This window comes from Nipponia nippon, unplaced genomic scaffold (genome assembly GCF_047370975.1).
Source record: "Nipponia nippon isolate SJK-2023a ecotype South Korea unplaced genomic scaffold, ASM4737097v1 scaffold_3, whole genome shotgun sequence".
Classification (NCBI taxonomy): Eukaryota; Metazoa; Chordata; class Aves; order Pelecaniformes; family Threskiornithidae; genus Nipponia; species Nipponia nippon.
In genome coordinates this window covers 100,322,358-100,346,563 of record NW_028262347.1, presented here as the reverse complement: position 1 = coordinate 100,346,563, position 24,206 = coordinate 100,322,358, and the positions used below count along the sequence as shown (strand labels likewise).

The window sequence follows — 24,206 nt, the reverse complement described above, 5'->3', positions numbered from 1 at the left end:
GGCATGGCAATATTCTTATAAAGCAATATCTCTGTAACAACCCAAATTATTGGTTTTCCCAGTCCTTGGAATCATAAGACAGGGTGCATGTATCAACATTTTTCTGTTTAAAATTTTATTCTCGATGCCAGGACATTTATCCACACAGGTCTGGAGAAGGCATCCTAAAATTAGTTTTAACTATAAATGAGTAGAAGTCTTTGTCTAAGAGTTGCTGAAGGGAAGCAGTTAAAAAGAAACAAATGAGCAAACCAACCTCCTAGTCAGCTTTTACAAGAAACATCACTAGTACAAGCTAAAGCATAAGCTGAATACCTGTGAGAACACAGACTGAAAAGTTTAAGTCTGCTAACCCACCCATGAAATACCGTCATACTTCAGGCACTACAACAGTGCTTACAGCACAGGGCAGACACCTTCACAGCCAAAACCAAACAAAACACACCGCAGATATCCCCTGGACTTTGTGCCACTAGTGGAAACGTAACCCAAACTGCACGCTTTACTGAAGCGCAAGTCAACAGGAGGCTGGCCAGCAGGTTCCCCGGTCCTTAAGCAAGGCAACCAGCCTGGTCCACAACAAAGGGCTGTTGTTCTAAGCCAGCACCAGGGCGGCAGCTGAACCAGTTGGCCCAGTACCCTACGCCTGTGGGACAACAAAGGCTGGCTGTGACCTGAGCAGACAATTAGGATGTGTTGGTGTAGAGTTACAAAGTTTTAAGAGGTCACTCACAGATGAATTTTAGTACTGCAGTACAACCCCTTTATAAAGCAGTATTATTGGCTTCTTTGCGAAGCTAGCTTTCAGATTCCCCCCAAATCTAGGCAAGGAACTGCAACACTGGGTTGGGTTTTTTTCCTGTATAAAACTTACTGCAAAATTAAAGTGCAATTCCTGAGATGAGCTAAGTAGCTTTAACATACATCTAACAATTTTAGTTTGTAAAGGATAGATACCATGGTTGTTTCTCTTAAAGATACAGGTAACCATGTTAACTGAGATGCTGATGAGGAAGGGGGTGAGCAGCTGTGGGGTAATTAGCAAAGACAAAAATCATACCCTATTGCCAAAGACACTCATGCTGTAGCAATAAAGTACAATATTCCCTTCAGAAAGTATAATCAGCATAAAGCTTCTCAGTTTTGTACATTTCCCATAAACAATTCAAGACATACCTCCATACTGCCAGTGTCAACACCATCTATCCCACCACACAGCACTGCCCTTCTCATCAGCTCAAACCCCATGGCACTGTCCCAGAAGGATTATTTCCCCTCTCAGTAATGCTGCTTCCCAAGACACAACTTCCCCTTTTAACCACCAGTTCCAAATGTGCGTGCAAAACTATCAGACAGACCTGAAGCAAGCAAAAATAGGGCCAAGATGTCAAGACACCTCTGTACCATACCAGTCTTTTAATCGAATTAAGAGAAAAAAGTTCTGAGATGATCCAGTTGTAAAAAATCAGATCAGATTTCTTACTTCTTCACTAACTCTTAGCATGGCTCCAGTAGGGCTAAAGAGCACTTGCTAATCAGAGATTAGCTGGAGTCAGCTACTCTGAACAGTCACATAATCAAGTCACAAAGTCTTATGGCAGGCAATCCTGTACTAGGGGGTTCACAACGACCACCTTTGGCCAGCTGTAAGACACCCCTAACATCAGAGTTACTTGGCTTCATTTTCCTTCTGTGGCAAAATGCAGACATTGTGTAGACTGCTACCAAATGGCAAAATGCATGAGAACTTGATGTTATGAATGGCATTTTAAAACAACAAATAGGAAAACAAAGTTGTTAACACTTACAATCAGTACACAAATCTGCATATTTTTATATTTTCAAAATCTACATTATGTCTTGGGGAAAAACCAACTTCATTTTCCTAATTTTTAAGGGAACTTTAAAAATTATTATCCCATGATTCAGGTGCTTAATACAAAGTTTCAAGTAACAATACAGAAACCCTGAGGCTTCAAAAATGTTTTTGTGCTTTTCCTTCAGTCCAGCATCATCTTTCACATGTAAGATCATTCCCCTGTAGGATCTTCAACAGGAGCAAGGAAGCACCAAGCTGGGGGATTTAACTTCCAAATGCTGCCAAACAAACTGCAATGCTACTGACACTATAAGAAAGCAAATTTTGTTTGCAAATTATCGTATCAGGAACTCAGGCACTGGTTTAACAACATTAGGGTCATACTTAATCATCTTAACTCATGCAAGCAGCAATATCATTATAAAACCCAAGAGAGGAAGTGTTCTCTTGCTTAAGAGGCGCTTATGCACCTTGTTAAACTGAACTGAACCTTTGAAGTGATGCTGTTTAAGGAAGGTCTTTAGGACTTCCTCCTTTTTTTTTCCAGACATAAGAAGTTATCTTATTGAAACTCAGATCACCTGAAGAAAATCTCTTGGCCCCAAAACAGTTTTCACAGAGTTAAAAAAAAGAAAACACTAAAAACCCCACAAACCAACAAAAAAAAAAACCCTCAACAGTTCTGAAGTTACATTGTAGCATTTGAGATTAAATTACTCAAATAAAAGATAAGTGTATGTTTTCCTTCTTTTTCTCCTCTTACCCAAATCATTAGAACAGACAGAATTTTTCTGTCAGTCTTCACCAGACTGCATCCTGAGGGTTCCCGGAATACGGTAAACATTAACTCCTGCACATTTAATTAAGTACGTCCAAATCACAGCTTTTAGAAACAGATCCGTGTCAGCCAGGACACCACCAGAACATAAGAATTAACACAACCACCTTGCCATCATAGTTCAACCTTAGTATTGTAGTTCAAGAACTGAACTACTTATTTCTGAAAAATGTGATATTTTCCAGAAAAAAGGTGATTAATTACACTAAGTAAAATATTATACACCCAACTCAAAGGGATTTAGTATATTCATATCGGTATCAGAGCTACGTTCAACAGCAGTAAGTCTCAAAACATAGAAAAGCACTAGTTTTCATAACATTCAATAATCTTTGAAATGTTACTGTGATCACAGAAAAGTCATTTCTACTTGGTTTTTTCCTCCTAATTAAAAAGGCAAAGAGCAACAAGCAAGGCGACAGAAGCCAAGAGTAAGATGAAGAGAGAAATAACCAGATGGCATGGGAATATATTTATATATACTTAAGTTATTCCCAAACCATGAAAAAAGAAAGATCAAAATGTTTTCATCTGCCCTATAATCAGTGTTCTTTACATAAAAATACCTGAAAACTCTTTTTTGAAAGTGGATTGTGAATTCTAATTAAGATATAGCTGTAAGCCAGGATCCTCCGTCACACAATTAATCTTAAATCCAACCTCTAGCTAAGCACGGTACAGATGGAGTTAGACATATGTAATTACAAAGTCCATCAGCAGTAAGCCACCGGGAGAGGTTGCAGGCTTTCCTGTATTTCTTCTTTGTACCGGGTGGTAGGCTATTTTTGTCAAAATATACCAGGAAGACACAGCTACTATGATACAGTCACAGCACTTTAATATTAGCTTTAGTTTGCATCATGTATTTTAAGGCACTAATTTTGAAAATAATGACAATTGCACTCCTATTTCTGTGGGCTGCACTGTCTAACAGAGCACTGTAGTAGGTATTGCATTCCCAGCTTCATTTCTGTCCTTCAGGATGAACTCCTCCCTTCTCTGCTTCAAACCTCTCCAACTGTAAAACTGCATTTTACCATCGTTCCAAACCTATAAAGTGAGATTAATTGTTGAAAAACCATCATTTTGAACATAAATTCTAAGAAAAATAAGATGTAACTTGGCAAGTCATTTATGTTTTTGTAATGCACGATCTGCTCTGCCATAGTGTTCACATTCACATAATAGCTTCCTCTGAATGACAGAAACCCTCTTCAAAATTCTTCAATTTGTTACTGTTGCTATAATCCATGCATTCATGGAAATTAGCAATTTTTGCCAATTTTGAGAAAAGAGACAAAAATACCCTGCTCCACGTAAGAATCAACTTTTCACATGAAAGTGAACTGACATCTTTACACTCAGATGACAAATTTTGTAATCCCATGTCTAAACACAGTATAGCAACTATAACTTTACTATACTTCTATAATTTCCCATTTCCTTACAGCATCAGCATTGAAGAAGAATAGCCAATAGCAGGGCATATGACATCTAATTTGACATTTTCCACTAACCGCAAACCCATGAACACACTTTCTGCTTAGTGTCTGAAAACAGCATTAAGATTGCACATTTTAAAAGCTAATACGTTCCCATTTCAGATCTGCAAGTAGCATTTGAGCACAGCAAAAAAAGAATAGTATGTCTTCATATAATGCAGTCAATTCGCATTCCATCATCGTACGTGTACCATTTGCATATCTGAAAGTAGCAGCAAAGATTATCAGTAAATTTGCACTAACCCTTTTACCACGGTTATCCCACCCAAGCTGGGGAGATCAGCTGCATCTCCCATGCACTGCAGGGAGCTTTCTGTATGAGTTTTACACAGTAGTTGAAAAAGTAATCACAAAATAGACTTAGGTAACGGAAGTCAAATCTGGTAAAACGCTCAGAGGCAAATTCTTGACTTCAGGGTCATGAACTGACAAATCTAAGAACACACTAGAGTTAAGGGTATTCATACACATTTTCAGTTATGGATCACCGTATATCTGGCCATGCCCAAGCCCTGGACTTCAGCTCAACAAACATCCTGACCTTTAATTTTTGTGTTCAAACTGATATGCCAAAACCAAATGTATTTTCCTAAAGTGGCGACAACTATAACAGTACTAGTAAAAAAAGCTTTTTTAAACATTTCTTATATGTGGCAGGGAATTCTTCATGCCAACTCTAACTAGTAGTGATGATCATCTCAGCTAACTTAATTGACTTTGTACCAAAGAAAACAGGGAATGGTCACAATCACCATCGCAGAGAAAGTTTAAGAAGTTTGCTCTTGCTTCTCTCAGTCACCCACTCCACCTCTCGGCCCTAAATCTCTGCCGAAGCTCATCATCACTCCATCCATGCTACAAAGCAGAGAGATCCCAAGTCCAGGCTGGCTGGTACACTCTCCTCTGACCCAGAGCTCTGGGACCACCTGAGTTGCAAGGCAGGCTGAAAACTGTTAAATCCTACCCCCAACCCAAGCCTATGAAAGGTCACCTAGCTCTGCAAACAAGCTCAGGGCTTAAGGAAGCACATATAATTGACCGTGATCTATTTTTTTCCCCCCTTGTAGAACTCCACCTGATTTTCATCACAGAGTCCTTGTAATGAGTTGCCTCATGCTTTATTAACAATACATTATTCACATCCTGCTCCGAATACACATTGTTTTCCCTCTTCTCCATGGCACAAGTCCCTGAGTCCTTCAGAGGTGGTCATTCCATTAACAGCATTCTCACACTTACCTCTGCAATGTTTATTCCCAATTTTTGCACTAGGAAACTAAGGCAGAGCAATTAACATCAGTAATGCTGGATGTTCAGCTTAGACATCCACAAAATGGCTGAAATGAAATTATACAGAAGGTGGTTGGTAAAGAAAGGTTCTCTCTAAAAGGCCGTTTTTTAGGAGGATTATTTGAAGCTGAAATTGTTTGTTACACTAGCATGAAATGAGCGTTCTTAGCTTCAGCATTAGCAGGTTCACCGTTAATGAAGCTCTTGGTGAACACAGAGCTGTCTACTCAGAATAACAGCTTTTCCCCTGTGATGCCGCTTCCAGCCTAAAATGCAGATATGCACTATCTCTGATAGAGACAACAGAATGAAACTTTCAAGGGCTCAGTTACTTTATTTAAACTCTATTCCTGATCTGAGAAAGGCTATAGGGAAAATTATATATATGTATTCATTATGCTAATAAATCCATAGCACAAAATGCTTGCTTTGAAGTTCAAAAAAAAAAACCTACATAATTTCAGTAAGACCTGTGATACGAATAAGCATTTTAAAAAACCCCAATTTTATGTTCAGAAGGCTGCAGATGTTCAGAAGGCTGCAGATGTAGTTATTTATAAAAAACAACCCCACACCACACAAAACAAAAACAAAAAAAAACAAAAAGCCCAACAACTGTTGGAGCAGAAAGACTAACTTCCCTAAATCACTTTTGTCGCACCTAACAGAACTCAAGAACAAGTTTATTTCTTCAAGAACTTTCAAAAGTCCTTTCTGGAAAAGCCTAGCCACTGGTGTACCTTGCGATCCAACAGCCAAAGACACAGATGCTTCATTACAACTTCCCAACATGCCACACCTATTGATTACCTTTATGTACAAACGCTCAGAACAACTTTGCAATCCAGAATAACTTCAGAACATAAACACTGGACATCTGCATTTTATGTAATTTCTTCAAATCAGAATTTATTTAATTTTGAAAAAAGTGTAACTGATTTTTATTCTTTCTGAGTCTCACTGCAAAAGTCATTAACATAAGGATATCTCTTACAGAAATGCAGAGTTATTTATCCTATTAGCCCTTTCTTACATGTTTATCTCCTACAAAGCAAAAGTGGGGATCACAGAAGTGGCTCCTGGGTTCTTTAGTTTACAATGTCATACAATATCTTACCATAATTATAAGCTCTATTTAGATCACACTGTTAAGAGGGGCAGGGAGAACAACACAAAAAAAACATTTCAGTTAAAACTCTGTAGTATTAAACAAGATTAAAGAACTCACTTAAAACAGTACATTCCATTTCATCACCTTTTAAGATGTGCAAGTTTGTGTGTGTGCATTAGTGCATATACATAACAGGTCCCCTAAGACCACCATCACGAACGGATACTGAGCGCTCAGTCAGGAAAGCTGAGAAGCCTATCTTCACAATACGCCCCATGTGAACTGAAAAACACATGAGGACAGCAGAAAACAGAGAACAGAGATTAACCAGCCAAATGAGACTCTCCTCCACAAGCTAACAAAGTTCTGTTGAAATCACTAAGAAAATTAAGCACACCCTTAGTAATTTCCTGAAACAGATCTAGAAAAGAAAGCATTTTTAATACTAAGAATTTCACATAAAATGTGGATACTATCCAATGTCTGATATTATTTGGAATTAAATCAAAGGCCAAGGTCTCATGATCTAATCTACAAGGTTAGAAATCCTAAAGCCCCAATGATCCAAAGTCACCTCCTCTCACTGTCGTAAAGACCATGGATGCTCTAGCCATGGCAAATTTGTTATCTTTCATAGCCTATTATTTCACCACAACTTTAGTTTTTCATTACTAAAGCAGCACGTATTAAAAATTTCCATGCATAAACATACATATATAAAAGCATTTGATGAGACGAATTCACAGAACATTTTATGTGGATTCTCTACATCAGCTACTACAACCCTCAGACACTATCTGGCTCATGTGTCTGTGAGAAAGCTGAACAGATTCAGAGCAAAACCAATAAACTCGACACTGTATTGTTGCAATGCAAAGATGCAGAAGAATTAAAAAAGAACTTAACTTTCCAGAGATGCTGAGCAACACGCAGTGTAGCACCCTGAGATTCCTTACACGGGAGCACACTGCAGAGCACAGTACGTGCAGTAAACTGCTCATCACCCTAGCCAGGCAACAGCCACATTGCAATCCTTACAGTTTCACCAGTCTGCCCTTACCTTCCAGTTATCACTGGAAAGGAGGAAATCAGGGGCCCCAAAAGAGTAAAAGTTCAGTACCAAAACCATACTAATAACCTGGCTTTTTGCAGCACTTAATGAATTTGCTATAGTTGGTTCTAAAATTAAATTGAGAGATGACATTCTAGACAATATAATGTGATACTCCCTGGCAAATGAAATTTTACGCAAGTCATGTATGCACAGCCTATCACTGAAGATAAACTCAGCCAGAGATAGAAAAACAGCTTAATATTTACACACTGTGTTTTCTTCCAGTCCAGCACACATTACAAACAGGTTTCAGCCAAACAACATTGTACAGAACAGGACTGTCACCAGCCTTGCCAGATGAAGATTTCCTTCACGTATTTACTGATTTTAATATTAATACCAATAATCTTGATATCTTACCAAATCCTAAAAACCCAAGGCAGAAAGCATCTCTGACCTCAGCATCCGAAACTGCTTCTCAGTGTTACCAAGGAACATTCTCCTGCTCAGTCAAAACACTGCTCTGCCACTTGCAGCAACGCAGCTCATGAAATACTCCTGAACGCTGCAAAGATGCCACAAAAACAAGAAAGGTTCATGAATCAGGGTAACAGATGAATATCTTTGAATTATGAGCTATTGTAGTGTACCTTAAAGCGCTGGCCTACACATTTTCAAGGCCAGCGATTTAGAAAAATAACTCACTAAATATCTCAAAGCTCATGTCTGCAGTCTACAACCGTCAGCCTCATGTTACTCAACAGGTTTGGGGGTTTTTTAACCCGTTAAGCCAGACCAATCAGACCCTTAATGTAAAGGAGTAGTCAATGCATCGTACAGAAAGCATCCTTTCCTAATATGCCCTAATTGCAACTAGAAGCCTTGGAAACTTACATTTCTCCAGCAAAAAAAAAGCAAAGGCTGCCTGTGCACTGGCAGAGCATCTAAGGAGAGCTGTTGCAGCATACATAAATAAAGAGGAAACAAACAGGTAGTCTGAGCATCCCAAGGACCATTGCCACAGAAAGCAGGAAAGAGGCTGAACAAGTTATACTTTTAATACTGCTTTCTGTTAAAAGGGAAAAAAAAAATACCAACACTTTAAGGTGAAAACGATATAACTGAAAGTGAATTCCCTCTTGAGAATATCCCTTTTGTGATTTTGAGGGGGTTTAGTATTGCTTTTTGTGATTTTTATTATTTCTAAAATTCAGGTTGGACCTACATAGCTCATTCTGCGTCTAGCACAACTCAAGCACTACATGATGGAGCAGCTGATGACAACAAGCAGCCCACTGATCAATTACAAGGGAAAGCCTACTGTTGTTTAAGGCTTGTTTGGGTTTTTTTGTTTGGGTTTTTTTGGTTTTGTTTAAGACTTAAGCTTTTTATATTATTTTTAACTACACCTACTTAAGCCAAATGGCCTTCAACAAACTGAAAGAGCAAATCTGTTAAAACTACAACACACCCCCATCTTCAATTAAAGGTTAAACAAGCTCTCAAGTAACATTACTCTTTCTCATAAAAGCATTCAGAAGGGAAAAACCAGACTGGACATTCATGATTATTTTAAAGATTAAGAAGTGAAGTTAATACCCAAATGTTTTCATTGTGGTGATGCATATAGCCTCAAAGAAAACCTTTAGATAACCTGATTTCATCACCATTAAACACACACTCACTTGCACACCACCTGAAAACCAGAATATCTTCATGATCTAAATGCAAAGCACACCTTCTTAAAAATCATTGCAAACGTTCACAAGATCATGCATGAAGTGTTTAAGAGAACTTTAAAACTGCGTAACAAGAAGCTTTCCTGAAAGAAAGAAGTCATTAAAACCACATCTGTCAATCTCCTCTCGACTTCTAGTTGAAGAGCTCCCAACAACTCAATGAACCCCTCTTTCTGCACAAAGATCATTAGCGAGGAAGACGACCTGAAATTATTTAAGTGCTCCAAGAGCAAGAGCATGTGGTTACCCGAGTCTCAAAACTATCTCTTCCTAGAGTTATTTTTCCACAAAAGTCTGCAACAGGAGAAAGCTATCCACAAGAAAAACAAATACAAACAAGAAACAGAAACAATAAAGGAGATAAAGAGAACTCTATGCTTATTAAAATAACACAGGAACATCTATGTAGCAATTTAGCAGCTGTATTCAGTAATTTTGATACGGCTGTTTACCACACCAACTTTATTTCCCCAATCCAAAAGTTCCAATGTTTTTAAAGAAAACCATACATACACATACCTGCTGGCTTATCTGTCTCGGAAAGAAAGACTATACTTGAAAAGTAAGGATTTTGGTGCACCAACATCAACTGGACGTAGCTCACTTGCACCAAGCAAGTCCAGAATTCCAACTACATTTTACATCAGTCCTCAGGGAAAATACATCAACCTATACTACAGCTATGTTTTCCTACACAAACGCCATTTAAGCACTACCGAGAAGCAAACAGCCATCACCCTCACGTACTGAGGCCCAAGCGTACAAGCAGTACTTTACTGAAGACATCGTCTAATCCAAAGAGCTTAGTATGTAAGGCCTGGATCCTGCCAACACTTGCACATGCCTAACCTGATGCATATAAACGGGGATTACTCACATGCTAGAAGGTAAGTACATGAATAATAAGCATGTTCATGAACCAGCAATTATGTTCAGGTAGAACAAAAAGCCAAGGTGAAAGGAGAGGGGGCACAAGAGGCAAGAAAGTTGTCACAAAGCATGGTAATAATTATAAGAGTAAATGCTCCCTGATGGATTTTTAGGAAAGCTAACTTAAAAATTAGTTTAAAGAAGGTTGGCTTTGAGGGTTTGGGGGTGGGGAGGAAGAGAATTTCTTGGTTTATCATCTGAATACACAATAAATTGTCAATTGTGTAAAAAGTCTGCCAAAAAATAACCCTTAGACCACCCCTCTTTACCCAATCCCCCCAACTCTCCAGCTGAAACACTTACTGGTTTTACATTCTCGCTTGCATACCTGGAAAGCTTCTGAATCAGGGCAATATGGCCTATTTAAAATTCAATTACTTTATCAGCCAATTAAAAAAAAAAAAAATTAAGGTTTTTCTAAAATACAAACAGCAGCTCTCCAGAACAAACTAATTAATACTGAGCACAAGCAAACTGCTGAGCACCTCAACCCAGGAATTGTGAAGTTGTGAGGAAGAAGAAGGTGGGGGTTACATAGATAAAATGGCCTCCTCTTAACTTCCTCTGACACGTTTGGGTAAGAAGGGCCTTCCAGTTCTAGCAAGTTATTCTGTATTGCCCAGTAATCACACACTGTCAAGAAAAATATCCTTAAGTGTTCACCCCAAGTGGCCAAGTGCTGCAATCAGCTTCTTCAAGATCCATCAATTCTAGGTACCCCATCTGCTATCACCAGCTTCTCAAGCCTGCAAAGGGTGCCCTGTGGAGATCAGACTCCTCTTGCACAACAGCCTACAACAGGAGTTCCCAAATATAACCTGATTTGTTAGCTGCAACAGCAAGGGATGCTGGTATTACCACCTGTCACCATCAACACACCTGCCAGTGCACCACAACCTACGGCAAGCATACAAATATACCAGTTATGCAGCAAACATTCTATGCTAGGTATTTTGAACTGGTTTCTAAGCTATAGTACTATGGGCCTCCTTCAACATTTTAGTAATTCTATCTTGCATTGACAAGAATTCATATACCAGAGTAACACTGAGAACTCAAAAATATGGCCCTTTTGGAAAAGCCAGGCTCCAACATTAACGATGCACTAACAACACTCATTTCCTTCAGGGGACAGCACCCTTCCTTTATGCTTTCATTAGAAAAGTATTGATTAGCCTCAAGCCAAAGGTCAGTTGGTGCGACGTTTCCAGCTCCTACATCAGAATGATTCAGTTCTAAATTATCGCCCTTCACAAAAAAGCAGCCAATGACTTGCACCTTGAAGGTCACAAATAATATTTCAGCATTGACTACTCAATATAATTTGGGAAGTCACAGAAGCCTAGGTGCCTCAACTTCATTACTACAGCTCTTTTCATACAACGTTATATGCACTAACAAGTTTTTCCATATTGATCAATACTATGAACACTTTACATAAGGAAATGTTTTCACTTTATGTATAGCAATTCAAGATTGTTTATATCTAAAAAAAAACCAAGCAGGAACTAATTGCCTCCCATTGTAACACCCAAAACCTGCTGGGGACTGAACAGCTCTGAAAGATGAAACCTCTGTCCTTGAGATTTTACAGCATAAGTAATTGTTAGGAAAAAAAGTGAAAAGTAGAAGGAATTTACCAAGACTTACTGGTATCTTTCTAATAACCAGGGTTTTGAATAAGGAATTGTAATGCTATAATAATTGAAATAACAATTAGAACTAAAGGGAGAAAGATAAAGAGAGTTAACAGGAGCACGGGAAGCTAAGAAGCAAATCGAAAGAAACAAAAGAAAAAAAACAGAAAGTGGTAAAAGCAAGCAGCAAAGGAGAAAAAAAAAAAAAAAAAAAAAAAGGAATACTTAGCTCAAATTGCAGGCTGCTAACAGAACTGGAAAGCCCGAAGTCAGTACCCATGTGGTGGCTGTGGTCTTCACTATCTAGACCAGAGGTCCAAAAAACTCACAGCAACCAACACTGGTTAAAGCTACAAGACAACAATGAGACTGCGAATGGTAGCTAAATCAAGCTAAAGATCTGAAACCTCTGAGACAGGCAATCTTTAACAAATAAATAAGGAGCAAGTTACAGAAAGCTGTTGGCTTTTCTTACTGATCATGTCTGAAAGTGAAATTTATGCTTCTATTTCAGGTTACTCATAGAAGTAACAAGCTAAAAGAACCCTTTGAAAAAATGTATCAGTCTCTCTACTCTGCTGTAATTTTGTAAGACACCAAGTCCTGTGTGTGTCCAAAGCAACTTGATAGCTGTATGCACTGATACCACAAAAATTATTATTATTCATTTTACATTGATGAAAACGATGTCCCCATGAGTTTACTGTGGCCAGCTTTCTTTCCACCCCCTCCCTGAGCACAGCAAAAATGTAATTGAGAACTACCACCCTTGGGATTTGTGAACTACTAGAACACACATTTCCTTCTTTGGGATTGAGAGTCTGCTTCTATTCACTTACTATTAGACATTTCATTGGGAATACCCCTCTGGACACTTGCCAGAAACTTCCTGCATTTTTTTAGCCTGGCAATTCCAAGAGATACCACAAATCTGAGATCATCAGAAGACACAGGTACTGCAAAACTAGCACTGGGTATTTTATCAAGTTTAATTACAGCTCAGCGCTGCTGAAGACTTGTACTTCTCCTAATGTGACTTCTGACTGCTGCCTGCTTTTTCATCTGCACAATTTAAGAAATCCTGTAACAAGGCTTGCAAAGCTACCCTGGGAACTAATAACAGGTCTGGAAAAACCCAGACATACTGCTCTACTTCTCCCACTCTTCAATTTTCAGCGACGGAAGGGAGTGTAAATTGTACTTAATTGCAAAATTGTCAGTTCAGTCCTTGAGTCAGTAAATTACGCTTTTACAATTTCTCCTCATTCTCCCATCTCTCCTTTCCCAGGGAATGCACGCATTATTTCTCGTCTCCAAGCACTTCTATTGTCTTCTTCCCCTACCTCACCCACAGCCTCCCCAGCCCCCTTTCTTCTCACTTGCTCCTACAGGACACCACATCCCGCCTCCACACCTCACGCCCTTCCTCCATACAGTCTCTCGGCTCCTCACTAGCTCAAATTCTCACTCCTGATCATGAGCTCCTCTTGCAAGTCACCAGTCAACGTTTTGTGGGGACCAGTCAACACTTTGTGGGGGACACAGAACACAGTGCGCAAGGCCCCAGGCCTGAGCAGTCACACCCCCAGCTCCTCAGGGACAACCCTGGAATTACTGTGTTTCTTGTGGGTCTCCTCAGTGCTGCCAGCAAGAGAAGTGGGTCCCAGTTCTCCATCTCCTAAATTCATAAATTCAGAGCTTGCCTTTTGTGTTTGTTTTTACATATGCTTAAAGACTTTGCAATATTTAAAAGTAAACTTTGTGATTTCCAATCCGATGTTGTCTGAAACAACTCGCTGCTTTTTTTATAAAGCAGAGGGAAGAAGTTTATATCATCACTCTAAAAAGCTATAAAAGTTTGAATTATAACTTTTTCCTACTCCTATAAATGTCCACATTTACTTTTTGGACTGGAAATTAACACTTGGTCTCTGACCAAACACAGTTAGGAAAATAAGTCTTATTAAATAAGAGTAATAAGAAGGAAAACTTTCAAACTCAATCTACAACCATTCTCCTTCTTTCCTTCTTGACCCCTTAAAGACCTTTTTAAAAATGCAATCAATTTGGAATTTTAAATTTTGAAGTTTTAAAACTTAAATTCCGATCTTGAAACTGTTAAATAAAACACCTCTGAAGCTTAACATGCTCTGCTTTTAAAACTTAAAATGGTGCTAAATCCTTACAGTAAAAAAGCCATTACGTTACGGTTAAGCTTACAGACACACACTGATCGCAGCTGTATGGGTACAGAAAAGTAGGAGACTAACTGCTAATATAAAAGGAAACTGTGAACCCTAAAAGTTTAATAGTTGTGAAACCAGCAGCGAAGCTTTTTAAGTTCAAGAGTCTACTCAGCTTGAGGATAAAGCGCTAAGAGCGCCTTTGTAGCCCCACAAGTTCATCTCAAAAACAAATTCCAAGCTTGACAAGCAAACCCACCTTTTTCTCACGTTTTCAGTATCACAAAAATGTTAAGTACAAAGCTCCACATTATCTGAACCAATCTAAAGACTACACAGTTTCATTAGATTTCCGTTCTAGTCCTTTAATTACATTTAAAAGAAAATACATCTTTAATAGTACTTGTCACAATGAAGCATCTTCCACTGTATTCTTGTCTTGGACGCATTCTATGTCACAAAACTCACATTATATCAACTACAACAATGAAATATTATCTGCTTAGCAAGATATCTAAGAGATAACTGAATGCTCACAAGTCATTTATTTCCACATTAGAAGGGATATGTTATTCTATCAGGATACAGGATTTCTCACATGTGTGAAGGAGGTAATTTGCCAAATCAAGTATTTAATAATAACCCATTGGTTCACCCCAAAATAAATAAATAAAAGCACTTGGCACACTACTTAAAGAATTAGTCTCTGTGCAAAGCACAGGGAGATTTTAAATCAGCCAAACAGTCACTTTCACGTGGACAGAGCCAATTTCTCACAGAAACATTTACACAAAGGTGTAATGTAGTAATCAAAGGTCTTACTCAAGGAAGAACTAAAGTCTCTGAACATGACTAAGTGAAACAGAGCAAATCGCGCTTTGTTTAGCTTCTGCTTTGACAGAAGGTAGTTTCCTGTTAGATTCTGCACTCTGTTTACTAACACTGTTAGGCACCTGCTCTCAAATTAGAAACAAAACAAAACTTTAAAAAAATATACATTTCATTGGAGAAACTGTCATCCACAAACCACTATACAGTCTTAGATTTAAAACAAGCAGTTAGAAGCTACTATAGAAGACAAATATATCTAAATGGGGACTGAACTGGGGGAAACTCTACAAAGACAAGCAAGCTCCTTCTAACGTAAAGACAGTTACCCATACTGGAAGTCTTTTGAGAGTTACTAGGACCCCAGTTCCTTCCCTTTAGCAGCCAGACCAGCTGTTTACTTCCTCGGTGTTGTGTAGATAAATACTTATAAAAGTGTCAGCTCTACCTTGTCCAGCCAGCCACAAGAACTGTCAATATAAATAACCTGAGTTTCCATCCGAGCTTACACATCACCTTTAAAGTCCAATAAGAGGTGATATTTAAAATGAGAAGGAAAAAAACCACAAAGTAAAACACAAAGTAATGGTACACATCGCGTACATTAAAATGGAAGGAGAATCACTCATGCTAGCGTAGTGAGCAGACTGTATGCTGAATTCTGCAACTTTGAACAAAATTACGGTGCTGGTTATCTTCCCATTTCCCTCACAACAACAGCACACTGGAAAAAGAAATTCGCAAACTACTACAAGACATTACTGGCTATAAATAATTGTCATCTCCAACAAGCATTCAAGGGATGTACTTTATATTAGCCTCCTCTTCCAAACAATACTAAAATTAAGTGTACCACTGTGAACTGTCATTTTTTCATATACTAACAGTAACTTTAAAAATTAATTCAGCTGGATAGGTTCAATTAAAGCGATGTTTAAGATATATATTTTTTGCCTTTAAGAATAGAGGTGGTTTATGTAATATACACTGAGGACTGTTTCACTTAAGTATTTTAAACACAGCGTCCAACGGTTCTCCTTGCTACCACGTTTACAGTTTGCTACTACACCCAAAGAACAAAGAGCAACTTGACTATCAGCCTTCAACATCCCCAGTGAAACAGAGTAAAACTCATAAATGGCACGAGAAGAGCAGATGGGTGGTCAGACTTCGTACGGGGAGATATTAGAGTAAAACCCAATTACATCTGAACACAGGTTCAAACAAGAACCTTTCTACCACAGTTACACTCAAACGTTAACTCTTTGCATAACACATCCAGGACAAACTCACACATCAACCAACATTTTTCAGAGGCATTCAGTGGGCACACAAGCAGCCTCATGACTAGTTAGCGTGAAACTTCCTCAGGCGAGTAAACTTGGAACATACACAACAGCGTTTGAAGGCTCAGGTCCTTTACCTTTCTATGTGCATGAGGGTTTATTCTTAAGCTCACGGTTAGCAATTTCCTGTGTACTAGTTTGTAAACATGTTTATCACAAGGGAAACAAAACCATACTCTCAAATTTAGCTCTTTATTACTACTGATAAATGAAAGCAATAAAATTTTAAAACCCATCACGTCAGGGGAACATCCTTCCCCACACAGATGTTAATTTAACTCAGATTAGCCTCATGAATGCATTCAGTCAAGGAGGATATAGTTCATTTTGCCAAACTACTTTTCCCTGGAGAGCTCAGTGTTGCGAGGCATTTTGCAATTCCGACTTGTATTTTAAAAATAAAGAGTATTACTATATCCAACTCCTACTTCATTTTTTCCTGCCATTCATGTTTTACACCTTTGTTTTTAAGGCTGGGGAACGTTAGCAACCCAGTACCATTAATGCATCTTCTCAACAAGACAAGACCGAGCATTAATCTAATCATACAAAAACATCATGGGTCCCATTCTGAAAGACAGCGAGTGCCCTCATCTCCTATTGATGTCAGACCACATAATGTTAGAAGTGTTGAGGTCTATTGTTCAGTCCATTTTTCCCCATCCTGTGAGGTCCTGCCATATAGTCATTAGAAAAGGCCATACGGTATAATACACTGACATAAAACAAAACATAAGACCCTCACACATTTCTTTGTGTTTACCAAACTCCTAGCATCAACAGCATAACCCAAATAAGGGCAGAGTACACAATGCGACTGCACATGCAAGCACTATTTTCCAGACAGAAGCAGCTCTTAAAGAGTTTTATTTTCTTAAAGAAATGGTATAGTTTATAAGAGCCAGGAAGGCCTCCCAATGCAGTTCCTTACGTAAAAAGGTACGCACCCTGCAATTCCCAAATTTGGAAACAAAACCAAAAAGAGACCCCACATTTCTGAATCAGTCAATTCGGACACATGCTGAAAGAGAACACTTACACATCACTTAGACAATTGCATATTCTTTATCTGTAATCTATAATACAGAATTACCATTTACTTCAATTGAAGTATTTCTCATCTAGAAGCACAACTGCATTTGCAAGGCCTTGTGTATTAGCACCACTTTTTATTTTTTTAATTATTTTAAAGCCTGGTATTGTCCACATAAAAGTAGACTGTGGCTTGTTTTGGAGGGAGGAGAACAGGGGAAGACCTGTGGGTCAAAGCCCAACTTAGTTGAGAAGAAGGTTTACACTCAAATCTTTCTTCTCGTCTGGATTTGCAGTTAAATCAATTGTTTTCCTGTTCTAACCACCAAGAAGAGTTACAATAATATAGCCTCAAACAAACGTATGTTTGTCCGGAGAAAAATAGTCACAATATTTATTCAAACGCACATCTGCTGGAGTCCTGCCAGCCAGCCGATTCCAGCAGACGGGCTGCAGGGGGGAGTTTCACAGTTTTGCCCGATCAAGAAGCGACTGTTTAACACCACCGGCGGCCCCAGAGGAGCTCAAGGGAGGAAAACCCCTTCGGGTCCGGTCCTCCCTAGCCCCCGACCGGCACCCGGCTTCAGGGGGTGGGAGCAGCAGCAAGACGCAGGCTGGGCTGGCTTCTCCTAAGGGCACCGCGCAGCATCGGCGGCGCCTCCCCGGGACCAGTACCAGCGCGCCCGCCAGAAGAGAAAGGAGAAGGGGTCGGCAGGGCCAAACAAGAACCGAGAACCCAAGGGCGAACGCGGGCGAGCTCCCCCCCGCCCCGGAAAAGGAGGACCCCCGCCCGCAGCCGCCCCGCTCCCTTCCCGCCCTCAGGAGGGGGGCCCCGAGGGCCGGCGCTGCCCAGCCGCTCCCCTGCCCCCTGCCCCAGCGGGGGTGGGCGGGGGCAGCCGCTGCCGCCCTCCTCCTCCGCCCCCGCACCTTCCCCGGCCCCCGCCGGGCCCCGCGCCCCCCGGCCCCACTCACCGGCCGTCTCGGCCGCCGCCGGCGCCCCCGCCACGCCGTTCAGGTAGAGGATGGAGAGCAGGTGGGGCTGCGTCTTCTCCAGGGCCACCCGCAGGTCCTGGAAGTGGTCCCGCTCCTTGGCCAGCAGCAGGGCGATGAGCAGCTCGGCCTTCCCGCCGCCCGCCGCCTCCAGGTCGCGCAGGTCGCGGGGGCCGAGGGCGCCGGCGGCCTCCAGCAGCTCCACCACCTTGTCCACCTCGGTCATGGCCTGCGCCAGGCTCTGGCGGCACTGGGCGAGCAGCTCCTTGTGCTTCGGCTCCATGGCCGCGGCAGGCCGCCGCCGGCCAAACTTCGCCCGCCGGGGCCGAGCACCGCCGTCGCCCCCGGCCCCGCCGCTCCGCCACCGCCGCCGCCGGCCCCGGGGAGGCGCGGGCCGAGGGGGGGCGCCGCCGGCCGCCCTCCTCCGGCAGCCGGCGCCCCCGCAGCGGCCCCCGGCGAAACTTCGTCCCGGGGAAGAGGCGCGGAGCTCGGGCAGGACCTGGGCCGAGGGCGGCTTTGCCTCTTCCTCCTCCTCCGGGCCGGGAGCCGCCGCCGCGCTCCCCCTCAGGCAGACGGGGGGCGAGCCGCCATCAGGGGCTGCTGCTTCTCTTCCTCCTCCAGCTGGCGCCCCTCTCGCCTCCTTTCCGCCCCCCCGGGCGCCGAAACAACTTCTCCTCCTCCTCTCCCCTGCCGCCGGGAGGGGGGCAGCCGGGAGCAGGAGCTGCGGGAAGGGCGGCCGCCGCCTCCCGAGCACCCCCCACCCCCCCGCGGGGCAGCCCAGACAACTTCTCTCCGCCGCTCGCTGCAGGCCACACGGCCGCGGGGCGAGAAGGGGGTGGGGGGAGACGGCTTCAGCTCCAAGCGCCTCCTTTCATTCGCGGGCGCACGCAGCCATATTGGTTGCACAAGGCTGCCGCCTGCGCCGAGACGGAGCTGCGGCAGCGCATTGCCAGCCCGCCCGCTCGCCTCCCGCCGACGTGCCGCGACGGCCGCCTCTCCTCCGGCCCGGCCCGGCCCGGCCCGGCCCTACCCCGGCCGCCGCCCGCCTCCCGGCCGTCAGTCAGGGGCTCCCCGCCGGCCCCTGTGGAGCGCGGAGGCGGGGCGCCGGCACCCGGGCGGGGGGGCCGGTGGGGCAGGGCCCGCGCCCCCCCCCCTCCGCCGCGGTGCGGAGCGGGGGAAACCTCTCGCAGGCCGCCCCGCTCCTCCCTCCGGGGAAGCGGGGCTGACCGGCCCCGGCTGTCTCGGCGGTGAGACAAAGGCTCCGCTGCGGCGGGCGGCGCTCCTCCCCGGCGGCGGGGACGGGGGCCGCCGGCCTCCCCCGCCCTGGCGGCCCGGGGCCGGGCGGGCCGTGCCGCTGCCCTCTCCTGCAGGGCGGGAGCGGCCGCGGCCGGCTGGGGACGGTGCCCGCGGGGCAGCTGCGGGGGCCGGGGTCGTCGCCGGGCGGCGGCTTCAAACGTCAAGATTTATTTCATCCTAGCCGAAAAAAGCAAAACGTCAAAATCATATAGACCGTTTGGGGCTTTGTCCATTAGAGTTTAGAAAAATGAAAGTTTTCAAACAAAACACCTAAACGTTAGTAATCTCTGCTGGCTCATCTTCCCCCCACATGTAGTTTCGCCCGTGTTTCGCGAATAACCAGAGGCCAGGTAATGTACCAGCAGAGCACGGGTGTGTCTGCTCGCAGCGGCAGCAGCAGCAGGTAATCGTTTGGCAAAGAAAAAGGAGAGTAACGACGCTTCTGTCTGAAGGTAAACAGCCTGCCTACACCACTTGCACCCAAAGGCACCTTAATTTGCAAACAGCTAGGGGAACAGGCTGCAGAGGGACCACAAGCAATTATAATCTTACGTTCACGTTTTATATGGAAGACTCTTGTCTTGCCACGTTGGTATGTTTCTGATATATCCTGCAAAAACAATGGTGGCTGTAATGGCACAGAAAGAGCATCACCAGTATTTGTGTTAACGCCGTTACACCTAGTAGCAATTGAAACTATCTGAAAGCCTCCTGTCCAAACTCTTTCATGCTTTATATAGTGTCCAGAGAACTGAACTCAGTGAGGTACAAGGGGAAGCAATTCTTGCTTAAAATTTTCTGTTAACACACCCTTTTGGAGAATTCAGGTACTGAACTGAGTTTCAAGTCGCATTATGTGGTTCAACAGATGATGATGTCTCTCATATGGGAAAACGGCCTTGGGTTATGTGCGTAGTCACGGTATGCATTCTACTTCTATTAGTGGAGGCAGATACAGAATAAAGGGACTCAGGGATTTTTCTCAACGTTAAAAGTCATTATTTAAAACAATACAGTACAGTATGGCATGATTCTGAAACAAGTTTTTTTCACATTTGGTCCATTGTTATTTATGCTCTCGTAGATTTATTTCTTCTAATTTTGCATCCATGGTTTTCTTAGCAACTTTCTTTACTGGACAAAATACACAGAGATTAGCTTTCTTGGCTAATGACTAATGTTGTAAATTCCCGCAAACTGTGTTCTTTCTAGACTATTTAAATTTATCAGAAAATTTGCTTATTTCTCTCCAAGTTAGGCAAAGTTTAGCCAGTAAAGTGATCGTACATTCCAGGAATACTAGTTAACGCTAGTATGCATGAATTGTTGTCTTTAACTCAGGAAAACAAAGTTGAAACAGAATGGAGTGAAAAACTACCGGTAAGAAGTGAAACCTGCCTCGTGTCACCTAGTAGTGCACAGCCGAAGCAGACACCGCTCTCAGCCCGCGCCAAGGCAGTCTCCTTCTGTGCCTGCAACAGAACATAGGGCAAGTGCAATTGAAAGCCTTCGTAAGGCAAATGCACAAGAAGACTGAACAAAGATTGCACAAATTATTCAAGTATTTCCTAGTTTTTAAGACTTTCTAATCTCAGCAGTCCTTTAACAATCCTGTTTCATTGTGTGTTTGCTTATATAGTTTCCTGTTAAGAAAAGGAAACAAACCACCAAATTTTATTACGGGACATTATGATAAGAGCCGTACTTTAGATCTATGCAGCAGTCTTCCGCTACCTGAAATAATAAAGAACAATCTTGGTTTCCATCCTCTGCCTGACTCAGCACTCTGATACGCACTCTTCGCCAGGGGTTGCAGTAACAGGAACAGCATCGTTCGGGCAGGACACAACTCGGGTATCTTGAGTCCCATTCCAAAGTCTAGAGGGAGGTGTGCCTTGGCAAGTGTTTGCTCGGGACTCAATTTACTCCTGCCTTTCCCAAATGTGTGTCTTATAGTCCTTTGCCTTCTCTTCCAAATAAAACATCAGTCTTCTCATCCTGCAATGCCTGCCTCGCCTTTTCCTTGTAGATCCACGTCTCCCATTGCCATTGCTCAGGTACTGCCAGGGAGCAGGTAAATCCCCATCGTATCAGCTTGCTTTCTTTCTCGCAATGCAGTTTCTATCTTTTTGTCCTATCTGAGTCTCTTACACTCCCATTTTTTCTTGCAAATGCCAAGTCTTCTTTGCTCTCAGATAAATTCAGATAAATTTCTTATTGCACGGATAAATTTCTCTCTTTCATGGGTTGGGCCTGCAGGCAATTGCCTGTGTAAGAGAAGGACCTTGCTGTTACCTCAATTGCTTGACTCAGTATAGACCTTCCCCAGCAAGTGCAAGGAAAGGCTTCATAAGACGTAGGCATATATGTCATCTTTGAAGACTCAAACTATGAAATGTATGCAAATTTATTATGCCAAAAGTTTATGAAGTGACCAAAATTCAGATCGTCACAGTACCCCAGAATCTACCACCTTACTGCCAAAATAAAGATCAAAACCAATTTTCAATTAATTCCTTCCTCTCCACCTCCAAAAGAAAAAAAAAAAAAGGCAAAACCCTTTGCTTCCCCTGCCAAGTTTTCAGAAAAAGAACATATCTGTGGAATAAATTTTCAGAACTAAAATCTAAGTTAATCAAAGACAAATCCCTGAAATGAATTAAAGTCTATGACTTGCACAGACTATGCAAGAATCAACCAGGTATATATCAGAGTACCAAAAGGAAGGCAGTTTTTTGTTTGTTTGTTTAAACCAAATAAAAGGAAGGATTTAAAAAAAATGTAATTAAATATGGAGCTCTGACACAGGATGTCATGGATGCTTGTGTAAAACTGGATTCAAACCACAACTTGACAAATTAACAGAAAAACATCAGTAGATTTTTCTAAGCTTTGGAAAAGTTTTTCAAATTTTTTTTTTTTTTTAAGATTTGGAAACTAGGCTAGTGAGGATGTATGCTTTGGGCACTAGAAAAAAAACATTGACTTTCTGAGAGAGCATATTAGGTTAGCAATACCTATGCCTATGAAGTCTGAAAAAGATTTGGGGGACAAGATGGGGACATGGAGGCAGAAACTGGGATTTATTCAATTTTGTATTTTCTTTTCAGAAAGAAAAGGAGAAACACTAGTGTTGCCATGCAGAAATGAAGTCCTTCAAATACAGATAAAACATGCAAGGCTTAAGAAGGCATCAGACCTTGGGAATGATTTTCAAAAGCAGAAATTGCAATTTGAAAAATCAAGTTGGGTATCTGCTTGGTATATCTGCTTCTGAAAAGCCTCCCTCTGTAGATTTAAGATGGGGGCAGTGAAGTACTTTTAAGTCCTTGTCTTATAGAATTTTCTGTTGGGAGGACAGGATCATCCTCAGCACAAGCATTAGGTTTCAGCAAGCCACAGTCGTGCAGCTGATGATTGGTTTTGTTATAAGTACATATAACTCTGTGAAGTATATGAAATCCCAGCAAATGCCACAATATTAACTACAGTATAAAAAAAAAAAAAGCAAGCATGCAAGCCTTTGAAAATATTAAGATCAGAATCAAGAGCAGCAAGAGCAGGATTCAACCTCTAGTAAAAGGAGATTTTGTTCCCATAATTGCTAATACACGTTTTCTATTATGCAATAATCCTCATGCTTGTGTATGCAAACTCAGCACATTTTCTGAAATACAATGTTGTGTTACACGTTCACATTAGAAACTAAAAAGGGATTCAAGTTCATGTAATCCAGCACATAGTTCTCACTGTAAAAGTCTATCTTCCATGCAGATTGGAGAACTTTAGGCTGAAACCAAGACGACTGTGAACATCATGACAATCGAGTGGGAAAGGGAAAAGGAAAGAGGAGAGCAGAGGAAAGAGGAAGAAGAGAAAGAGGAACAGAAAAGAAAAGCCTACCTGCTTTCAAGCTGGATTTCAATAAGATAATATAAAACGTTGCACCTGCAATGGGAGAGACTGCACCCAGTGACTGTTCTGTCTTGCAAAATCTTTGCTTCCAAAAACTGTTAGGTGATGAGATTTATAGTCTACATTGGTCATCCACATAATGAGTGACACTATTGTATTATTTCAGCTTGGTATTTTCTGATAAGGCACCCTTTAAAAACATCTGGACTTTAAAACAGATTTCTTATACTCACTTGAATAGGACTTATAATAGGACAATAGTCTTCTGTGCAAAAAATACCTGTCACTCCTTCTCAAATACTTCCTCCTTCTCTGCACCTACCTGCTTACTGCTGCCTCAGTCACAGCAGCAGCTTTTGCTGCTGTGGTTTTATTGGTAATCCCCTCCTTGATATCATCAATCTGAACCAGTCAGAAATTCTAATGGCCAAAAGCAGAGGATTTTCTTTAGGATTAGGAGTTTTTTCTATTATTTTTAAATACATGGGAGACATTTTATTTGCTTTTTGGTTTTGGAGCCCTTAGGATACAGGTCTTCAAGCTTCATTGGCAGCTATGTATGCTAGAAACGGTTTTGTAATGAAAGCTAAGCTTCTCACATAATCATATGATTCAAGCAACTAAGGGTTTAGAGAAAAATATTGAGAGATTTACAGTAAGTTAATGGAAGCTGACAACACTATGTGGATCATGGGA

At 41.9% G+C, this 24,206-nt stretch overlaps 1 protein-coding gene across 7 annotated transcripts in view; it reads right to left on the bottom strand.

Moving 5' to 3' along the window:
* DLG5 (discs large MAGUK scaffold protein 5) overlaps window positions 1–18,635 on the bottom strand; it is a 111,457-nt gene extending 92,822 nt beyond the window's left edge. For all 7 annotated transcript variants that reach the window (XR_015706748.1, XM_087767044.1, XM_087767043.1 and 4 more), the window contains exon 1: window positions 18,282–18,635. Coding sequence is in view for 6 of the 7 variants with exons in the window: in XM_087767044.1 (XP_087623170.1) it covers window positions 18,282–18,582 (301 nt within the window). In the remaining variant the exon portion in view is untranslated. The remainder of the gene's footprint in view (window positions 1–18,281) is intronic.
* Window positions 18,636–24,206: the final 5,571 nt, after the last annotated feature.